Raw genomic sequence first — 18,898 nt, 5'->3', positions numbered from 1 at the left:
TAAAAAAAAAAACAAAAAAAATAATATTTAAAAATACTTTAAACAATTTAAATGAGGAAACGTGAAAACGATGGTGTAACAAAAGCGGATCGCAAAATTGTCAAGCTTACAAAAAAAAAACAGTGTAAAATCAAAAATCAAATAAAAAATGGTAAACATTTCAAAAAACTAAAGACGCAGTTTTATTAGTAAAACAAATTTCATTTCTGCCTTTCCAAATATGTAGGTAAAGTACATTTTTTTACATATCAAGAACTGAAAACAAAATTGAAAACATCCCAGTTAATTTACACAAAATAATTTATTAGGTGAATATTTTAATGAGTCATTACAATTTAAAATACAGTAATTAATAAGCTTAAGATTATTTAATTATATTCTCATATTCGGCTTACATAAGTGATTTACGTTATCCATGTGCTCTAGCTACAGATTTTTGCATAAAATGTGAGCATTGGTCTACAAAGAATCGAGTCAAATTGTGCTTTGACATGACTTGCAATTAGTTAATAATTATATAAGCTGAATAATTAATTGCACATTTGGCCAAAGCAAATTGGCAAAGGGATTTCACATGTATATCTGGGCTGTGTTAGCGTGATAAATAGTCTTTTAATTGTGCTTGGTTCGGCAAGCATATACCCATGCTAACATATCTATATACATATCCGATATAAAAGCAAAGCTGCTTCAGTCTCCGTTATAGAAAAGTGGGCATAATACATACAAATTTGATTTCATATCTTAAATTAATTAGGGCAATTTTTATAAAAATTACCAGTGCTTGCTTGTGCATTTTGTAAGTGGATTTGAGAACTCATTTACCCTTGCAGATCGGGTGCTGTTATTTTGGTTTATAGACTTGTGACTGATTTTTAAAGTGCTTGGGAAGCCAAGTCTGTACTTGGAGTCTTTAGTATTATGTAGGAGTATTTCAGGCATGATTATTTTAATTAATGTGAACACAACAAATATCAATCAAATCAAACAAATGAATTTTAATAGTTTTCGTAATTCAGAATTTTTAAATGTTCTGGTTCTCCGTTACACATATTATAATCCATTAAACAGACAAACTCGTATATGAACATTAAATCCACAGTTTTGACTTTAAAGTGTCGGCAGTATAACAAGAGTTATTTCACAAAAATCGGAACCGGCCCGATAAAATTGTGCGTTTGAAACCTTTTCCAGGTAAATTCTTTGAACTTATTAGTCGCAAATGTTTTCGCCTAGTTTAGTTAACATATCAAGTTCTTCTGTAAGTCTGCAAGGGAAGGGTATCTCCTCTTCGAGGTTTGCTACGAAGATCCACTTTGTTGCCTCCGATTATCTCTGCTGCTCCGTAAGCATGTCTGAACCACATCACGCGGAGTCTGTGCACGACTAGTGAATGGCTGTGGTTGCATCCAACGGTTGGCTGGCCACCCATCTACGACTTCATTAGACTCCAAAATAATTAAGCGTTAAATATGCTCCAATTATTAATTGCCAGCCAAGTCGCCCCATCCATCCGTCCATCCATCCGTCCAGCTATTCCGACTACTCTTCACAATATTCCGCACTTCTTGAGCACTATTTTGCGCTTCCGGGCCACGCTGGAGCCATGGCCTTTCTTCGCCGGACGGAGGACGATGGTGCCGCTGCTGGACTTGGTGAAGGTCGGACTAAAGGCGCTGATCGTGGGCGTGCTGCTGTAGGGCGGGTGGCTGGAGTTCTGCGCGTTTCCGGCGGCCTGGTCGTAGCTCTGGGTCATCAGCTGATGGCACTTGGTGGCCAGGTAGCGGAACACGGACGCCACGTTGATGTCCTCCTTGACGGAGGTGCGAATGAGCCGGCAGTTGAGCAGCTTGGCCAACGTCTCCACCTCGTCGGCGGTGACCACCGCCTGTTCAATCAGATCGATCTTGTTCTGCACAATCACCGTTGGTATCTCGTTGCACTCGTTCTCCACCTTGCGCTTCCAGTCCTTGATCGCATCGAACGAGGCCCGATCCGTCGTCGAGAAGACCAGCACAGAGGCCTGGGCACCGCGGTAGTAGGCCTTTGTGATGCAGTCGAATTCCTCCTGGCCGGCGGTGTCCCACAGCATAATGCGCACATCCTCGCCGTCGATCTCAATCTGGCGCTCTAGGAAATCCACTCCAATCGTCTTCTTGTAGTCCTTGGTAAAATGCCCTTGCAGTAGCGCTGGATCATCGAAGATTTGCCTACGCCGCCATTACCCACAATGACCTGGTAAGAGAAAAACGTTTTTTTTAATGTATTTATTAACATTCATGAAGAATAAAGTTAGTTTGATCCTCCTTTTAAGTATATGCTTTAGAAATGGGAAAAGATTTTCTTGCCAAAAACTCATACTGGCTCACGTGCCGTATGAGTAATTTTTATGGAAACTTTGAGACCATTGCGCAAGGCCTTAGACTTAATTTAAAATTGTTTGGATATTAATTAAATTTATTTTTCACACATATCTACTATTTAAAAGGGTGAGAGAATAAATGTCTTATAAAAAACCTCCCTAATGTACATTGATCATTTTAAAAAACATAAATGTATCGGGTTAAATTTGATAAATTTGGTTGTTTTAATATCTCGCTGATTTTACCTCACTTCGGTTGATAACTTCGGTTTTTCGAAGTTAGTTTCCTTTCTCGTTTTTATTAATATTAAACGATCCAAAATGAATGCAGACATCAAGTTATTCATAACTATAATTTTAGTTTCTATAAATCTGAATTTTTTTAAACAATAACAGATATTCAAAAATGTCAATATTAAAAACTTATAAAACAAATTAAAATTCCTTTTTCATGTGTTTAACAGAAGGCGAGAAAATTAGCTGTTCACTATATTTATTTGCTTTCTATTGGACATTTAAAACGGTCAGCCGTTTACCTATTTAGTAATTAAGCGGGTAATTTTCAATCGAATTTGGCCTGTCTGTAGAGACACTTGTAGAGAAGTATGTGGTGAGAAATCAATTCGAAACAATTCCAGAAACCCATTAGAAACGATTCAGCTCAGAGAGGAAAAAACCCTAATTGAACTAGAATCTTAATCCGTGCAGTTTCGCCATTAGCATCGGGCCTGGCAATTCAGATTTGATTCCCTGGGTGCCATTCACAGCACTTGGAAATGGAAATGAACTTAAAGAAAAAATGATCATTTTTAAGCCATTATGATGGCAAAACCGTATTTTATATTTATAAGTTGTTTGTACATATTTATTGGATAGTGCATATGATTTTTGGTCATCACAATTAGTGAGAAAATAAAGAACTAATCTCACTATCAAACTAATTTTAAAATAGAAAACTTGTGCATATTTGACCTGCGGTGTTTCTTTCTGTGCACTCACTGTAGCCATTCATCAACCGAATGGAAGAGATTCACGCAGCCGGCTGGGCAACTTACCACTTTAATGGCCAGCTCGATATCATCTTCACGCATGCTGGTGTAGTTGTACTGCGACTGGGACTGGGTCTGCAGAACGGTCGCAGCAGCACCGCCGGTTGCCGTTTGGATCAGACGCATCTAAGCCGGCAGGTGGGCCGCCGCTCGTCCAGGTGTGTGGCTGTGGCTCTGGCTCCAGCTCCAACTCCAACTCCTGGCCAGGTAAATCGAGTGGAGCACGCAATCTCAGTCTTAAGCAGCCAAATGCAGTTGTGTCCAAATGTATTTTTTTTTGGCCAGCCAAGTTTTTCGCAGCTTTTCACTTTTCCTCCAACTTTGCGTAAGCCTCGATTCACTTTCTACGCATTGATTTCACCAAATTCGAACTGTGGAAAAAAGAAAAACCAAAACTTCAGCGACATAAGCCTTAACATGTAGTAAATTACACAGTCAAACTTCTCTAACTCGATCTATAAAACTGTTTTTAAATATTTATATCCAAGTCATATGAATAGTTTTATAGTTTTTATATGAAATATAATAATATTAAATGAGATTGAATATTAGAAATGAAAGTGGTGTATATACTAATAATGATATTGTTTGAAACATTAAAGTTGGTATTTCAAATAAAAGTTTCTAAGTTTTTCTCAAGATGTTAAGTCAGATTAACATGCTAGCATAGTTCGTGCTGTAGAAGTTTGACTGTAAATACAAAAAGGTTTTCTTTCATTTTCACATTAACCGGTTTTCAGCGCTGTTTTTACTCGTTTCTTCTCCCTAACTCTGTTTTTTGTTTGTCTTTTTTTCTTCTTATTTTTCCTGACTGGCCCCGGGGCCACCGAATGCGGCTTCTAATAAGACGCAACCCGAACGCCCGACCACGCACGGTTACGTTGTTCAACAACAGGTGCTGCCCCACACCATACGCACCAGGTAATACGAGGGGGGAGGGGGTAGGGGGTAGTTGTGGGCAGGCGGGAAGACAGGGGCCAGTGGTCAGTGGTCAGTGGAGAATCGTCAGTGGACAGTGGAAGAGAGATGGAGCATGCATAGCATTAGTATTCGCATTAGCGCGTGCTTATGAATTCTTTGAAAATTGTGCTTTTCTGCTGGCCTTTCCCCTGTTTACAGTTGCTTTCCGCGGCTCCGTGGGCGGATGGCGCGGCCAACGTGGGTTAAGAATAGATCTGGAGTGTTAATATATCTGACCAAACGATGGGGAGACGCTAAAACCCACTTCTTTACATGGCATTGTGAAGATGAGTTATTCGTTTCGTAGGCAAATTAGTTGATGTCCAAGATTCTCAAAATAGACTTGAAACTCGGTGGTGTCCCACAAAATAATAATAAACCAACTGTCAGATTGGGTTAGATTTAGATTTTAACAGGTCAGCTTATCAACAAGACGGATAAACCATTCTAAAGGAAATCAACTAGTTTTTTTGTAATATATCTACAACTCATTAATATCTAATAAATTTGTAAAATAACTGAAAACTAGTGTTCCTTTAAAAGGTAAAATCAATTTCTTATATTTATATTAAACGATAATTATTATTAAATACTTTAATTTTGTTAAGATCTGAGAATACGTTTAATTTAATAAATTCCTCAATCCCATTATTTTAATTAATGAATTAAATTGAGTTTCAATGAATGCAGAGGATTGGAATTGTAAGGCTTTCAATGACCTAAATATTGTGATCTTTCTCCAAGGTTAAGTTTTTAATATTAATTAAAGCCCAGCATGATTTCTTGTGATCCAACGCTGTCGGCATTCCACATTAATCGGACAGGTAACACCGGATTTGTATTTTCAATTTCCTATAGTTTACCTGATTCTCCTTCTTGTCTAACCAAAAATTCACCTTTAACCAACTTTTCAACCTTTCGCTCGTTCTAATTATGCCGCGACTCTTTTTCTTCAGCTTCTTCTAAAAGGTTTAGGCTATTTTCGTTTTTTTTTTGTAGTTCATTGTTATGATAATTAAGGCCACCGGTTATAGATTTAGTTCAATGGGCATGTATGCACACTGAAAAAACATATATTAATAAAACAAGATTTTAAGGCACTTCTCCCAAAAAAATTAAAAGATACAAAATAAGTATTACTATTCCTAAAACAGCAGCATATCTTAAAATTTCTAATTTGTTATTGGTTATCGGCTATATTTAAATTTTAAAAAAGTTTTTTAAAAATATTAGTAAACTGATAAATAAAGATATTTTGTGTCATTGAAATATGTAAAAACAAGCCTTTTTAATTAAAAACTTAAAAAATTAAGTCGACAGTTTTACAATTTTTTTTCAGCCTCTACAAAAATCTGTATTTTACTTGCACACAAATTTAAAAATTACCTCAAAATATTTCGTACAAATTAAATACCGAAAGTTGTTTCAAGAAAAATGTATAAATTGGTTTCAGTCAGTTAAAATCTTTCTTGAATTAGAATAACACATTTTGGAATAAATTACACATTTGTTGGTGTATAAGAATATTCTTAACACTGTAACTTGTGTCAAAAAATGAAACCATTAATTTGTCCATTGAATTTTCTTCTGTGTACAGCAAACAAAAACAACAGCGCAGATTGACATAAATTCCAGATGAGCGTGTGTAAGATTATTAGAACCATTTGTTTGTGTACAAGTTGCAGCACAAATGGCGAATGAAGCACCGCACATCAATTTCCACAGTCGCACTGCAATTATTTTGAAATTTGCCCAAGGAACTATTAGATCGGCGGCCGTTTTCTTGGCCATTGTTGTGGAATGTGGATTCTAACTTGTCCATTTAGGTTCACAACAGCAAGGCACCGCACCAACACACCTGCACGGAGCCACATGCACTGCTGCACACACCTACACACCTGGCACACACACACCTGCTGCTTCTGCTGCAGTGGAAAAGCGGATTTTCCAAGCCTGCAGTATGGGGAAAATTATGCAAATGCTGAGCCGAGCGCTACTTAAATCAATTACGTTCGCGAATTCCTCATTATTTAAATTATGCTTAAACCGTCGTCACTCGCGCACTAACGGTACCCCGCACAGTGTCGCCTTTTGCTTCACTTTATCTTTTGCCATATTTTTTATAGCTCTTTTACGGCCGGTTCCCCACTAAAAACAGAGCCCAGCACTCCACTCCGATTGTGTTTTCTGGGTGAGAAACGAGTGCGAAAACGCGAAACTCACATTCGAATGCCAGTCCCAGACCAAACTCACACAGCCCGAGCTGCAGAAAATCGTAAACACGTTCGTAGCGCTCTTCTACATGGCCAAAACAACTAAGCCAGCTAAAATGGAGCTAAAACAACGACGACAACGCGTGCGAAGCGCCTAATTAAAGACGAGCGACGCTTGGGATCCCGATCTCGGAATTGACCCGTAGTGAAAGTCTAGTCACACACACGAAATATCTCTGGCTGTGCCCCTGGCGATTTCCTAGGGCGCCAAGAGGGAGAAAAGAAAACCAACGGCAGCGGGAAGCGAAAAGCGATAAGCGCACCTGTTGTTGCTCGACGCGTTCGAAATTTGAATGCCAAGCCTGGCTTACGGCCAGTGTGACCGCGTCGATCAGGCGGCAATAAGCCAAAAGATCGTTACATGGTCATACCGTTTTAAAGAGCAGGTGGAAACGGGCTGTCATTTATTTGTAGCCCGTGATGGACTTACACATACTCGGAGGGAAAATACGAAACCTATTTATTGCTGCTTTAAAATTTTGCATTAATTAAATTACTTTCTTAGTGTAAGAAGTTTTAACAATATTATCTGTTTGTTTTGCAAATAAAAGTTTATTTACTAAGTGCCTTTATCTTATCAAATAGGGACTTAAAATATTACATTTAATTGATATGATTACCTAAACTTAAGAGTTTCTTGCGAGGAATATAAAGTATTTAAATATTTTACATTAAAGTATTAAGGCAATCAAATGTAAAATAACATAATCTATATTTATAGTTATTTATCCATTTTTTCAGTAAGTTAGGTTTGCAGATTGTACATTCGGATTCATATGTGAGCTCAATAATGTCTTTATATTTGTGGGTTTTATTTGGGTATTTGATTACATGAAAATAAAACATATTCCTTTTAAATACTTTCTTGTCATTGAATTCAAATTTTGAATTCGAAACGGTTGTCGCATTGAACCGATCGCTTTGCAACACTGTTCCGCGGTGAACGGCAGTTGCAAAAGAAGAAGCACCATCAGCTGTTCGGCGAATCGGAACGACAAGACGCGCATTTGTTTGACTTTCGACTGGGGCCCTAAAAACGGAAATTAAAATGCTAAAGCACTAAGCAAAGTTAAACACATCGGTGTGGCCAGCAAGGAATAGAATGCCGCAGCTTTTGTTTACAACCCAATTCGCTGGCAGGCACGCGCGTGCGCACCAATCGCAATTTATCGGGCGCCAGGACGAAGGACGAGACGTAGAGAAATGCTGGGCCATCGCGAATTTGGAGCCGCGTTAGAAACTCGAGTTTCAGTGCTCAGCGGAATTCGGTGGCATTTCAACGTGTTTTCGGTTGCACAAATCCCCAAAAACAGTATTTATTGTTGCAAATCGCTCGCCACCATCCGTGTGTGAGTGCTCCGGAGAGTGTGTGTGCGTCTGTGTGTGGCGAGGGGCCGTCGAAAAGGTAGTGGAAACCTTAGGAAAGTAGAAAGTAAAAAGTGCTAAGTTTGTGCAAAAGTAAATTCCGACATTGGGGTGACTGCCATCTCTTCTTGTCTCCGTCTGTCTGGTGGTGGCTCGTCCTCGCCCTCTTCCTCCTTCTTTTTCTTTCCGCCCGCTCCCCCAAATCTTCCTACTGCCAAAGCAAAAAAAAAAAAAAAAAACACAGTGCGCGCTCGAAACAGTGAACAAAATCCAATGGTTTTTACTTTACTCATTCGTGTTCCGACGGATTTGTCTTTCTTTCCGGGCAGTTTTAAAAATATTTTAATTCAAGTACATAATTTTAATTTACCAAAATAAATTGTACAAATTTAAATTAACATATTTTACATGCTTTAATTAATGTTTACTAAAAACTAATAACTAATAGCTAATAATAATTAATAAATAACTCATTTACTTATAAAATGTTTGTCAATAAACCCCTTCCAGTCGTTGTGTTTAGTACTCAAACATCTTTAATTAAAGATTATATATTTGTATAAATATCATCTAGATATTGACCAGCAATTTAACAAAACAAAGTAAAACAAACATAAACAAAGTAAATTAAATTTAATTTTGAAAAAAAAAACATTAAAATATTTGTCTTTAAGATTTTTCTTTTTATTTGTTCTTCTTTTTATTAAGTTTATCACAGATTTTCTCACTTTGTAGAGCGCGCACTGTATATGCGAATGTGTGGGCCATGAATATGTGAAAAACAAAGACGGAAAATGGCTGAGAATAAAAATCAATATTGATAGTAATTTCTTGGATGCTTTCCGAGACCTTCCCGCAGGAAGCGCAGTCAGGTGGTCATTGTCCGCTACAGCACCCCCTTCTCCCATTTTGCGCACTATCCACCCACATTTTTCGCCCCCTTTGGGGTGACTCATTCAGCTCACGAACTCCGAATTCCATCAGCAACTCCCTTTTCCCTGGGAATGTGAAAACGCGGTCGCCCTCGCCGCATGTCCATTAAATATTGATTTCGATTCTGCACTACAGCACGCTACAGGAAAAAACATATACAAAAACGATTAAAAAGCAATTTGCAAAACTGCAAATAAAATGCAAAGTAAATAAATGGGCCGAAACTCAATTTGGCCTGCAATTTTAACAGTTTATCGTACGGTGAAAGTACACAATAATAAATAAATATATAAATCAAAAACAACTTTAAAACCAAGTGAAGATGAAAACGCGCCTCGTCTCGTTGACTTACCGCGGCAGTGCATCCGTCGATCCGCGCTACTCCGCCTCCATGTTGCCATGGACCATTAATGATATTAGGTCTACGGAGAGTTATACGAAGGTAAGCAATTTAACAGGATTTGTGTGTGGTGAATATAATCATTTGAGTTCCCTGTGCCTATACCTATTTACATAGTCTTGTTAATTTGAAGTAATGTTGTTTTTATCAGTTTAGTTATTATTTAGCTTTTCTTTTTATACAATTAAATACTAATTCTCATGCTTTGCTTAACTAAGTCATCTATATTTAAGATTAAGTTTAAATTTTATTGGATTTAAAAAAACTACATAAACGATTTTGTAACTGTTTGCTTTAAAAAAGCAGTGCTACTTTGGGGTCGCTGAATTTGCTAAAAACCTGCCGAAAATTTTTTTGAGATAAACGAATACCAATAAAACAATTTCTTTAGCAGTCGTTTATCCAACCAATCTTAAATTGGGTCTATCTACATTTTGTAATCGGACAGTTACTAGATGCGCCCGAACAGATATTCGTACGCAACTAAAAACGTATTCTAAAATAAACTTAAACTTGCGATTGGAAATTACACAAAATTTTAATAAAAATTGGTCAAGACAACTAAGATTGTTTTTTTTTTTTTTTCATTCTTGGCAAACTGTTAAAGATTTATATAAAATTAAAGATTAACTACAAATTAATACAAGATATTCTCACAAAGAAAGTCTATTAGTAGACACATTGATATTATTAATGCCCGAACAGAAACTTGGATTTGGTCGAATAGGCCCCGTGCCGTTTATTTCATTAATTGAAATCACTACAATACAATTCAACCCATCAAAAATATTGAATTTGATTTGATTTTCAATCCTCCGACCTGCCTCCCAACTCAAAATCGTTTCTTGTTAATCCAATCAAACACGGAATGCTATACACAGATCGCACATGACAAGCCTGCTTCTCATACTTTACCCGCCTTCGGCGAAAACAATTAAAAGCAATTAACCATTATTACGGTTGGGTAAATTAATTATGTGCCAAGTGAGATGCTGGCAAAATAGCGAACAAAATTTAATTAATAAGTTTGTGCTCCATAAAGGATAATAACTGCGATTAGTGACCCATCGGCACCCGCTCATCGACCCTATAAATAGATCCGAGATAACCGATGACGAACGCCAAGGAATGGAACCAACTATGAGGCCTAAACAAATTGAGGAACACCCCCGTTCGCAGGTGTAACCCAAACAGATTACGCATACGCCGCGTTGAACACGTGCGACAACAAGTTGCCTCACCCTCTCCGCGTGATTCCATTTCCCGCAAAACCGTTTGCTCAGTCCCTCTGGGTAATATTATTAGAAGCTGGAAAATTAATTTTAGCAAAGTCCGCAATTAGCCAGTCATCACCGCTCTGCGCGCCTGTAAGAGTGTTTAAGTGTCCTTGCTTCTTGAGGGTTATTTTTTGGACAATCTGTCTCGTGCATTTAAGGAAAAAAGGATAGCAAGAAGAACAAAAGGCCATTGGTAGACTTTAAATTAGGTACTATTATATAATATAATAAATTAGTAGCTTATTATCTCCATTTAATCCGGTTTTCATATGTATGTACTTATAACAGTTCTTAAATTAACATGTTCAAAGATTGAAAATGTCAAATTTTCTGACATATATTGAATTAATATATAAGTTTAATTATTTTCCAGTTCATTAATTCTAGATTTATTTTGCTTACATTTTTCTTTTGTTTGCGTGTGTGTCCTCTTTTTGGAATTGGCACAGGTTAGGTGGCCGCTCTCGCATTAAAACTAATCCTATCTACGTGCCTGTGACCGTGCCCCAAAGGATCTATGGGGAATCACACCTGCCTCTGGCAATTGTTATTGATGCTCATTGAATGTACCTCGAGCACTCGACTGCCCTCAAGAAATTCTCGCAATCACTTCAACACAAAAATACTTGGCTTGAATCTGCTCAGAGAATTTCGTATACTTTGTAAAGCTTAGGTTTCCTGCAATCCAAGAAGAAAAGGCTTGCCTTGTCAGATATGGTTTAGTTACATAAAGAACACATTAAAGAGCTTAGATAACTTTTTTATTTACAGCTATCTTCTGGATTGTCTGAAATAATTTTTGTTTATTATTATTTTGTTATTTATCTAATAAAAGATGGTCTAGTTTGGATTTGTTGAGGCTATTCAATTTTAGCTTAAAAAATCGAGGTTTATTTGTTGTTAGAAAATATAACACAAAAAAAAACTAAAAACTCTTCATTATTACCTGCTGATTAATGTGAAATGTTCAAATTATCAAAAGGATCGATGTTCACAAACTTCAAAAAAGACGTTTTCGGGAAAATCGATTTAAAGTTTTTCAAACGTTGCACGGCCGGTCGTTTGAAATGCTTTAACTTCGTTAGTTTTACTCGGATTGACTTGAAATTTGTACAGAATCAGCTTTTTTTTATCCAATTTTTTAACCCCTTAAGGGGTTAAACAGTTAAACAGTTAGAAAGCCGAAAAAAGAGAATTTTTTCTGAGAAAACTATTTATTTATTTTTTCGATATTTTGTACACATATTTTATGTTATATTTTATTTGTATGTTATATTTTAACTGTATTTTAAGACTAAGTATTGGAAAATACATTTATTTGGAAAGGAGCGACAGATAATCTCCGGGAGGTCCTTTTCAAAAAGGCGTTTTGCGGTGACCACAATATCTTTGGACTGGACCCTCCGAAATTTAAAAATCAAAGAGAAGTCGTTAAACATTTCCTAATCTAGTAGTTAATCGAAGGAATAAGCAAAATTAATTTTTGACAAAATGGCGGTTTCTCAAACAATATAATAGATTTTTTCAGCAAAATTTCTTACTTAATTGCTTATTAAAAAAATATTTATCGGAAAAAATTAGTTACTTAAATTTGGTTGCAACTTCTTTCGAAATTCACCGAAACGATATGGAAATTATAAATATATGTTCATTAACAAAATAAAATAAAAAAAAAGCATTTTTAAAAATTCTAACTGTATTAAACCCTTTAATATCGAATGCTTTGAAATGTTTTTTGACTGTACAGGCACTTCCAATGTTTAGAATACAGCTGGTTCAGTGACGTTTTATGGTATTTAATCATAAGAAAAACACTACTCCTGGCTTATAAAGCTGAATAAAATGTAAAAATACGTCATCCATTTGCGCGTTGACCTTGGGGGCATGCTCATTTTCTATCCTCAGCGCATATCAGTTTCACAAACCATTAGTGCAAGCCCTGTGACATTTTATCCACGCTCTTGTAATCCACTTAGCATCCGTACTCCACGAGGCAGCCACTACTCGTGGTTTGGAAGAGACCGGAACAGACCGTAATTCGCTTCATATTTTCTTAGTTAAATATTTACTTAAGCCTGCACACTTGTTTATTATAGTTGTTAGTTTTTTTCCCTCTCTTTATTTTTGCATTTAAGTTGACACAAAACAAACACGCACCCAGAGGGAAAGAGACAGATGCGAGTGGCATAAATAAAATGTTTGCCAAAGCTCTTGCCTCTCTTCAGTGTTGTGTGGCAGCTTATTGCTTTATTATGTTAAATAGCGCATGAAAATTATAACAAGCTTCTTAGATGGATGGACGGATGGTCGCGCCACGCCCACCCTTAAAAAAGAAAAAGAGAAAAGAAAACGCGCCCACTGTGTCGGCGTCATGCAATTTTTATATTTTTTTCAGTTTTAGTGACGCCTCAGTGGGAAAATATAACTTTATTTGAGTGGAACTTGTCGAGATAATATCTTGGCACTTGATAGCAAGAAATGTTTTTTGTAATTAGTGGCAGAAGATTGGTGGCATTTAACTAGAGTTCAAAGACACTATAATTCTTTTGGGCACTATATGACAATTTTAAAGATTTATAAAAAGGGTTACTGTAAACCTTACTTACACTAAAAGTACCAATTTACTATAAGGTTAATACTTTAAAACTTGTCACTTTACAACTATTCCAAGTTTTAAAAAATCAGTTATTTAGGACTACTTTTTTCTAAACATGTTTAAGTTTTTTATCAGAGGTATTTGGAATAGTGTTGAAATATTATTGAACCTGCTCAAGGTCACTAAACGTTTTTAACCGGAGATCACGAGTTCATTAAAATTTAAAAAAATTCACAACTTAGTTGTATGTTGCATAACTACCCGATTACATTTATTTCAGTGAAATACATAGCTTTATTTTCTTAACAAATCGTTTCACTTTTTATTTTCGTGCGCCTTATGTCACCTATAAATAAAGTTTTATACGCACTTGGCCGACTTCAAACCAAACACACATTTACTCTGAACGTGTTACTTTTAATCTCGTAACAATGGAAGGGATGTCCATTTTTGCACCCATAGCATTCGTTTTTGATTCCTTTGAATAACATGAATGAGGCCTGCCAAGGATTTCAGGTGGTGGGCCTCCCGTTCTCCACCCAACTTCCCTCCTCCGCGATGTTAGCGCGTGCTGTCCCATTGACGTCACAACGCCAGGGAGTTGAGTTTAGCAATGGGCTGAAGAGGAAAAATCAATACGCCGCTTGTTTCATTTTCATTTCATTTCCATTTTCTCATTTCGCCTCTGCAGCGGCGGTTGTGACTGCCGTTTCAATTGTTGCCACTCTAGCTGTTTTGTCGCCTCCTGCTCGGGAAGTCACTCAAGTCGCGTTGGTAATCCGCTTTTGGTCGAGTCACTTGAGTACTCTTCCTCCCCCGACCCTCTGCAGTGGCATAAATGCTTTCGCACTTCACAGCCCACGGGGCGTATGCGTTATGCTCCTGGTACACTTCCACTTCCACTCCCAGCCACAGCCACCAGGAACCAAGCCCACTCCATTCCAGTTGGCTGCTGTTTTGCATTTGATGAAACTCGGTTTCGTGGTCTGCTGATCTTTGGACCCATGTCTGCCGGTCTCTTGACATCGTTGCCATGTTGCAGATGTCTTTCCCGGATATTCATGCAGATGACACACATAATTTTCCCATTACACCGAAAGAGTAGCTTTGAACTCTTCGAACTTCAATTTAAATTTCACTGTTTAATTTGGTCTACCAAGTCATACTTATATATTATTTGTATAACAAATTTAAATTAGCAACCCAAAGGGTTAAAAAAATTTATTCTTTAACGAGTAGTTTACGTAAAAAAGATTTCAGAAAAATTAATGATTAGTGAAAGTATACGGTCACAAAATTAGCAGAATGTTGTAAAGCTTAAAAAAACTTGCAAATTTCATTCTTTCACGAACAATTTATGGTACAAAATATTGAGATGGAAGACTATGGTGTTGCTAAGAAATAATTTGGTAGGATAGTGCATTTGATTTTGAATTGAAAATGCTGAAAATAAATTTTTTCGTTTCGAATTCATAATTTTATGGATAGTTCACAAATCTTAATTTTTAAACGTGTGCTTGTTAATGCTTGGGCCATCGTCCATCCAAGTGGGCAGATGGACACTCACACCGCTAAGAGATGTGGAGTCACTGCCCATGGAGAGTCCACTGTTGGACATGACGTCGCTGAACTCATCCTCCATCCTGGGCTTCTCTATATTACCCTCGTTCAGATCAGACCTGGAAATCGATGGAGTGACGCTCCTGGAAGCCAGCTCTTGATCCTGATCCTGATTCTCCTGGTCCTCATCCATTTGGCGGCGCAGCGATGACTTCACTCCCAGGCGAGCGTGACCCAGATGCCGCCCAGATTTGTCTTCCTCGAAAGGCATCAGTTCACCGAATCTCAAGCCATTGAGGTTATCAAAGTCCAAAAGGATCTCCTCCATATACATGAACATCAGACCGCGGTGGATCTTCGTCCACGACGACAAGGCGGCCAGGCTCCAAAGCTGGCTGGAGTGCCGGGCAAAGGTGCCGATGTAGGTGTTCGCCATATGTCCCACACAATCGATCAGCATGTATTCCCTTTTGTACTGCTCAATGGTGTCCGCGTCCAGCATTTTCTGCGGGGAGAAGGGCGCCTCGTAACACAGCTGAGCGAATCCCCAAATAAACGGCACAAACTGAAATTTATCCAAGGAATAACCGCCATGCCAATTCGATGAGATCACCGAATAAGTGACCTGAAGCCGGCGCACGAACTTTAGATAGCGCTCGAAAAGGACCAGAGCCGAGGCGGCCAAGTCTTCCTCCCGGCTTAGGATCTCCGCCTTGAATAGGGCGCACAGGAAAAACATGAAGCTCAGCTCGTGCCCAGTTCCATACTCGATTTTAGTGGAGCTCCCGAAGGCACCCGACAAATATACCCCCAGTTCATTCACATGCCTGCATTTTCTGACCGGCACTGCCTTCTCAACCATCTGGAAAATATCCCTCAGCATGCTGTTGGCCCAGCGCCTGTAGCTTTTGTTACCCGGATCCAAGGAGGCACTGGCATTGGAGCCTTGGACGACGGGCGCTGGTGGATTGCTCAGAATCATGGCGTCCAGACTGTCGAAGATGGCCGTCAACCGGCGGATGTTCTCACTGACCGGAAAGGAGTCGGTGTTCCGTATTCCCTGTATCTCGGTGCTCACATCATTCAAGTACGTGATCAGTGTAAAGTATGCCTTCGAGATTTGCCAGCTGTCGATGTCGGCAGTGGACTGTATCCTACACACAGGTTCTACTGTACTACGGCAGAAAAATTCAGCTACGCGGCTCAGGTTCTTTTCGGACTTATGCTCCATCACCTTGAATATTTTTGTGTGTTTCACAGTTTCACAGTTTCACTGTTTTGTTTATTGATTTTGTTAGTTTTTTTATGTCAACCAAAAACATGCGTTCTAGGCTATCTAACTTACCCACATCTATTTTTGTACCATAGCGAAAAATATTTACACTCCAAAATTAACTAGGCTAGCATACTTTTGCGGGCAACATTGCCGCCAAAGGAAACGAAAATGCATATTTCAGCTTTATATTTATAGGATAACGGATTTTGTTATGACATAAGTGTAATTTCGACATTTTTTTAATGAAAAAAGTGGTACAGTTCTCTGTTTACATTTATTAGTGGCGAAACAAAGAAACTTTTTTAATGAATAGCTATTTAAATCTTTTATTAAAACTATAAATATATTTGTGTTCATAACACAAATGAAAATGAGAAAATGAACTTGTATGCATATGTAAACTTAAAAGTTTTACGATTTTATAAGAACTTTAAAAGCCAAATAAATGACGAAAGCCTCTCAAATTTTAACATTGTCTTTGTTGTACAACTTTTATAAAAAAATAAACATTTATTAGGATTTTACAAGTGAAATAGAAAGGAAAAGTTTAAACTTTTGACTTATCCTATAACAACCACATGCAACCTTTTTAATGACTAATATTTAAAAATAATTTGTTTTTAGTAGAGCTTTTGTTGTACACCAGACCCATTAGTGGGGGTTCTTTGGACTGACCCCATGCACTTTAAGGGCTATATTTCAGATTTTCCGACTCGTTATTAAGACGTCAGATGCAGCAACAACAGAAACTGCAGTTAATGCTAATTATATGGCTACACTGCGTTAACGATAACAACAACAACAACAACATTGAATAATGCAATGAACAATTGTAGACAATTTATTAGGCAACAATAACAACAAACAGCAGCAGCTGTCGCATGAAAATGTAATGGAAAAACGGCTTAAACGTATAAATCACTGGGCAATAACACGCGACGTCAGCGACGTTTCAATTATAATGACAACAACAACATCGGCCGTAGCAAACTAAAACCAGCAAGTGCAAATGCAAAAACAGTAATTTCACTCCCCAGCTGTTTTTGACATGTCGCTAACTGCACTTCAAAGCAAATGAATATGCGTGTAGCAAAGCGGGTAAAAGAGACGTTAGTTGAAAATACAATTTTCGCATGGTTGTGAGAGATTAGGGTGGAACACTGATGAAACGAATTTAATAAAATAATTTGAGAATTTGTTTCGATTATATTTATATATTTTTTACATCTTTGGCTTTTAAATTCAAAAATTGAAATTGAATTGAATCGCATCGAAATTGTAAATTCTTTTTAGTTTTCACCTAGAAGACTTAAACAGAATTTGTTTTCAAACATGTTAAAATAACTAGAAATTGCTTCTCTTTTATATTCTAAGTTTTTTTATCTTACATTTATGATTTTAAACGAGCATAAAGATCTCCTTGTTTAAAATTCTTTAACTCGCTTATAATATAATTTTCTAGTCCACCCTACACATGTCGGCTGGAAAGTAAATACACCTGAGAACGTGACTGCGCCTAGTGTACGGCTTGATTCCAATTAGGAATCGCGGAAAAGAGAGAAGAGAATACCTAAAAGAGGTCAAGCAGTCAATTGTTCCAGCAAGTAAACAGATTACGTATACGCAGTGTGCCACATAACAAATTTGCCTTATATTCTCTGCGGCTATGGCAAACAAATAAACACAAAACAATATACAACTAAATTAGAATAGACAAATAACAAAGAATAGTTATGAGTGAGTGCTATGATTTCACGTTTCAAAGAGTAAAATACAAAAGGGAATAGTAGGCCAACATCTTTACATTGCGTTATGTTGGTAATAATTTTATTACACCATTATTTTCAAAATGACATCTGCAAGATACTTGCCTAGGCTGCAAAATCATGTTTCATATAATTAAAAAGCTACGTATAATTAAAAAGCTTTTTGTGATCAAAGGTGAATCAAAATCAAAGCTTTGCTATTTTTAAATCACAATTTACCTGACAAAAAAGACATTGCGTGGCACTCTATCCGATACTCAATAAACGAAGAGTGGCATTGTCTGTGATGGACAGCACGGATCCTTCGTCAAGTGTCAAAGGAAATTAATTTAATTTAAAATGTTGCCTCGCTGCCAACCTCGACCGCGTGTATGGTATACCTTTTTAATTTAAATTAAAGAGAAGGAGGTTAAACGAAAACGTTAGCTTTTCCTCTAATCAAGACGCCCTTAGTAATTACCGGTTGCCAGGCGGGGTCATTTAGACATCTTGACCCCTTTTAACCTCATAAACTTCAAACAAGTACCATGTATATATGTATAATATGTAGTACTTAATAAGCAAACTGTTTTATGGTTTATACATTTTCAAACCGTTTTAATTTATATTTTAACTATCGAAAAATGTTTTCTATCATAAAAAATAAATAATGGAATTAAAATAACCAAACCATCATGAAATACTTGTTTAAGTTTTTCTTGTGTTTAAAACAAAAATAAACATAATAGTTAGAAAAATCAATAAAATTTCTATCCATTTAGACCAACTTATAGTTATTACTCACCCAACTTGGCTTAAAAGTTTTCCGTTTTGTTTTTAGTTGGCTTAGCTAACGCCCATCTCATGAGGACTTCCACGCCCACACACTCTCGAATCTGAAAAACTCTTTGCTTTGATTTTAATTTAATTTGCGAAGAAAAAGTTTTATTTTGTTAGAGCTTTCCAGGCGATAATGAACGCCTTCATTTGCTGCCCCCTTTTGCACTTCAACCTTTCTGAAAATTACTTGTTGTTACTTTTGTGAAGCTTGCAATTGGCGAAATTATAGTCTGTGGCTTATCATTAGGCTGACGTAGCAACT

At 37.2% G+C, this 18,898-nt stretch overlaps 3 protein-coding genes across 5 annotated transcripts in view; 1 reads left to right on the top strand and 2 right to left on the bottom strand.

Annotated features, from left to right (window-relative positions):
* Positions 1-282: 282 nt before the first annotated feature.
* On the bottom strand, positions 283-18,626 carry LOC128251715 (ras-related protein Rab-23). Its single transcript, XM_052978836.1, is given in 4 exon segments — positions 283-2,175; positions 2,178-2,235; positions 3,418-3,782; positions 18,602-18,626. Coding segments are annotated over 3 exon segments (804 nt in total). The 5' UTR covers positions 3,538-3,782; positions 18,602-18,626; the 3' UTR covers positions 283-1,549.
* Positions 7,614-18,898, top strand: part of LOC128251711 (TBC1 domain family member 4) — a 31,854-nt gene continuing 20,569 nt past the window's right edge. Inside the window, exons 1-2 of one of the 3 annotated variants that reach the window (XM_052978819.1) lie at positions 7,614-8,049; positions 9,078-9,384. In XM_052978819.1, the coding sequence (XP_052834779.1) occupies positions 9,265-9,384 (120 nt within the window). In that variant the 5' untranslated portion in view covers positions 7,614-8,049; positions 9,078-9,264. Of the gene's footprint in view, positions 8,050-8,799; positions 9,385-18,898 lie in introns of those variants that run through there. The other 2 variants (XM_052978820.1, XM_052978823.1) reach the window with 2 other exon arrangements.
* On the bottom strand, positions 14,666-16,100 carry LOC128251714 (serine/threonine-protein phosphatase 2A activator). Its single transcript, XM_052978835.1, has one exon. It carries the CDS (start codon positions 16,004-16,006, stop codon positions 14,714-14,716), a length of 1,293 nt encoding a protein of 430 aa, XP_052834795.1. The 5' UTR covers positions 16,007-16,100; the 3' UTR covers positions 14,666-14,713.

The sequence above is a fragment of the Drosophila gunungcola genome, chromosome 3R, assembly GCF_025200985.1.
Source record: "Drosophila gunungcola strain Sukarami chromosome 3R, Dgunungcola_SK_2, whole genome shotgun sequence".
In the NCBI taxonomy this organism is placed as follows: Eukaryota; Metazoa; Arthropoda; class Insecta; order Diptera; family Drosophilidae; genus Drosophila; species Drosophila gunungcola.
The sequence above is the reverse complement of the archived record's forward strand: the minus strand, read 5'-3'. Positions and strand labels throughout refer to the sequence as shown.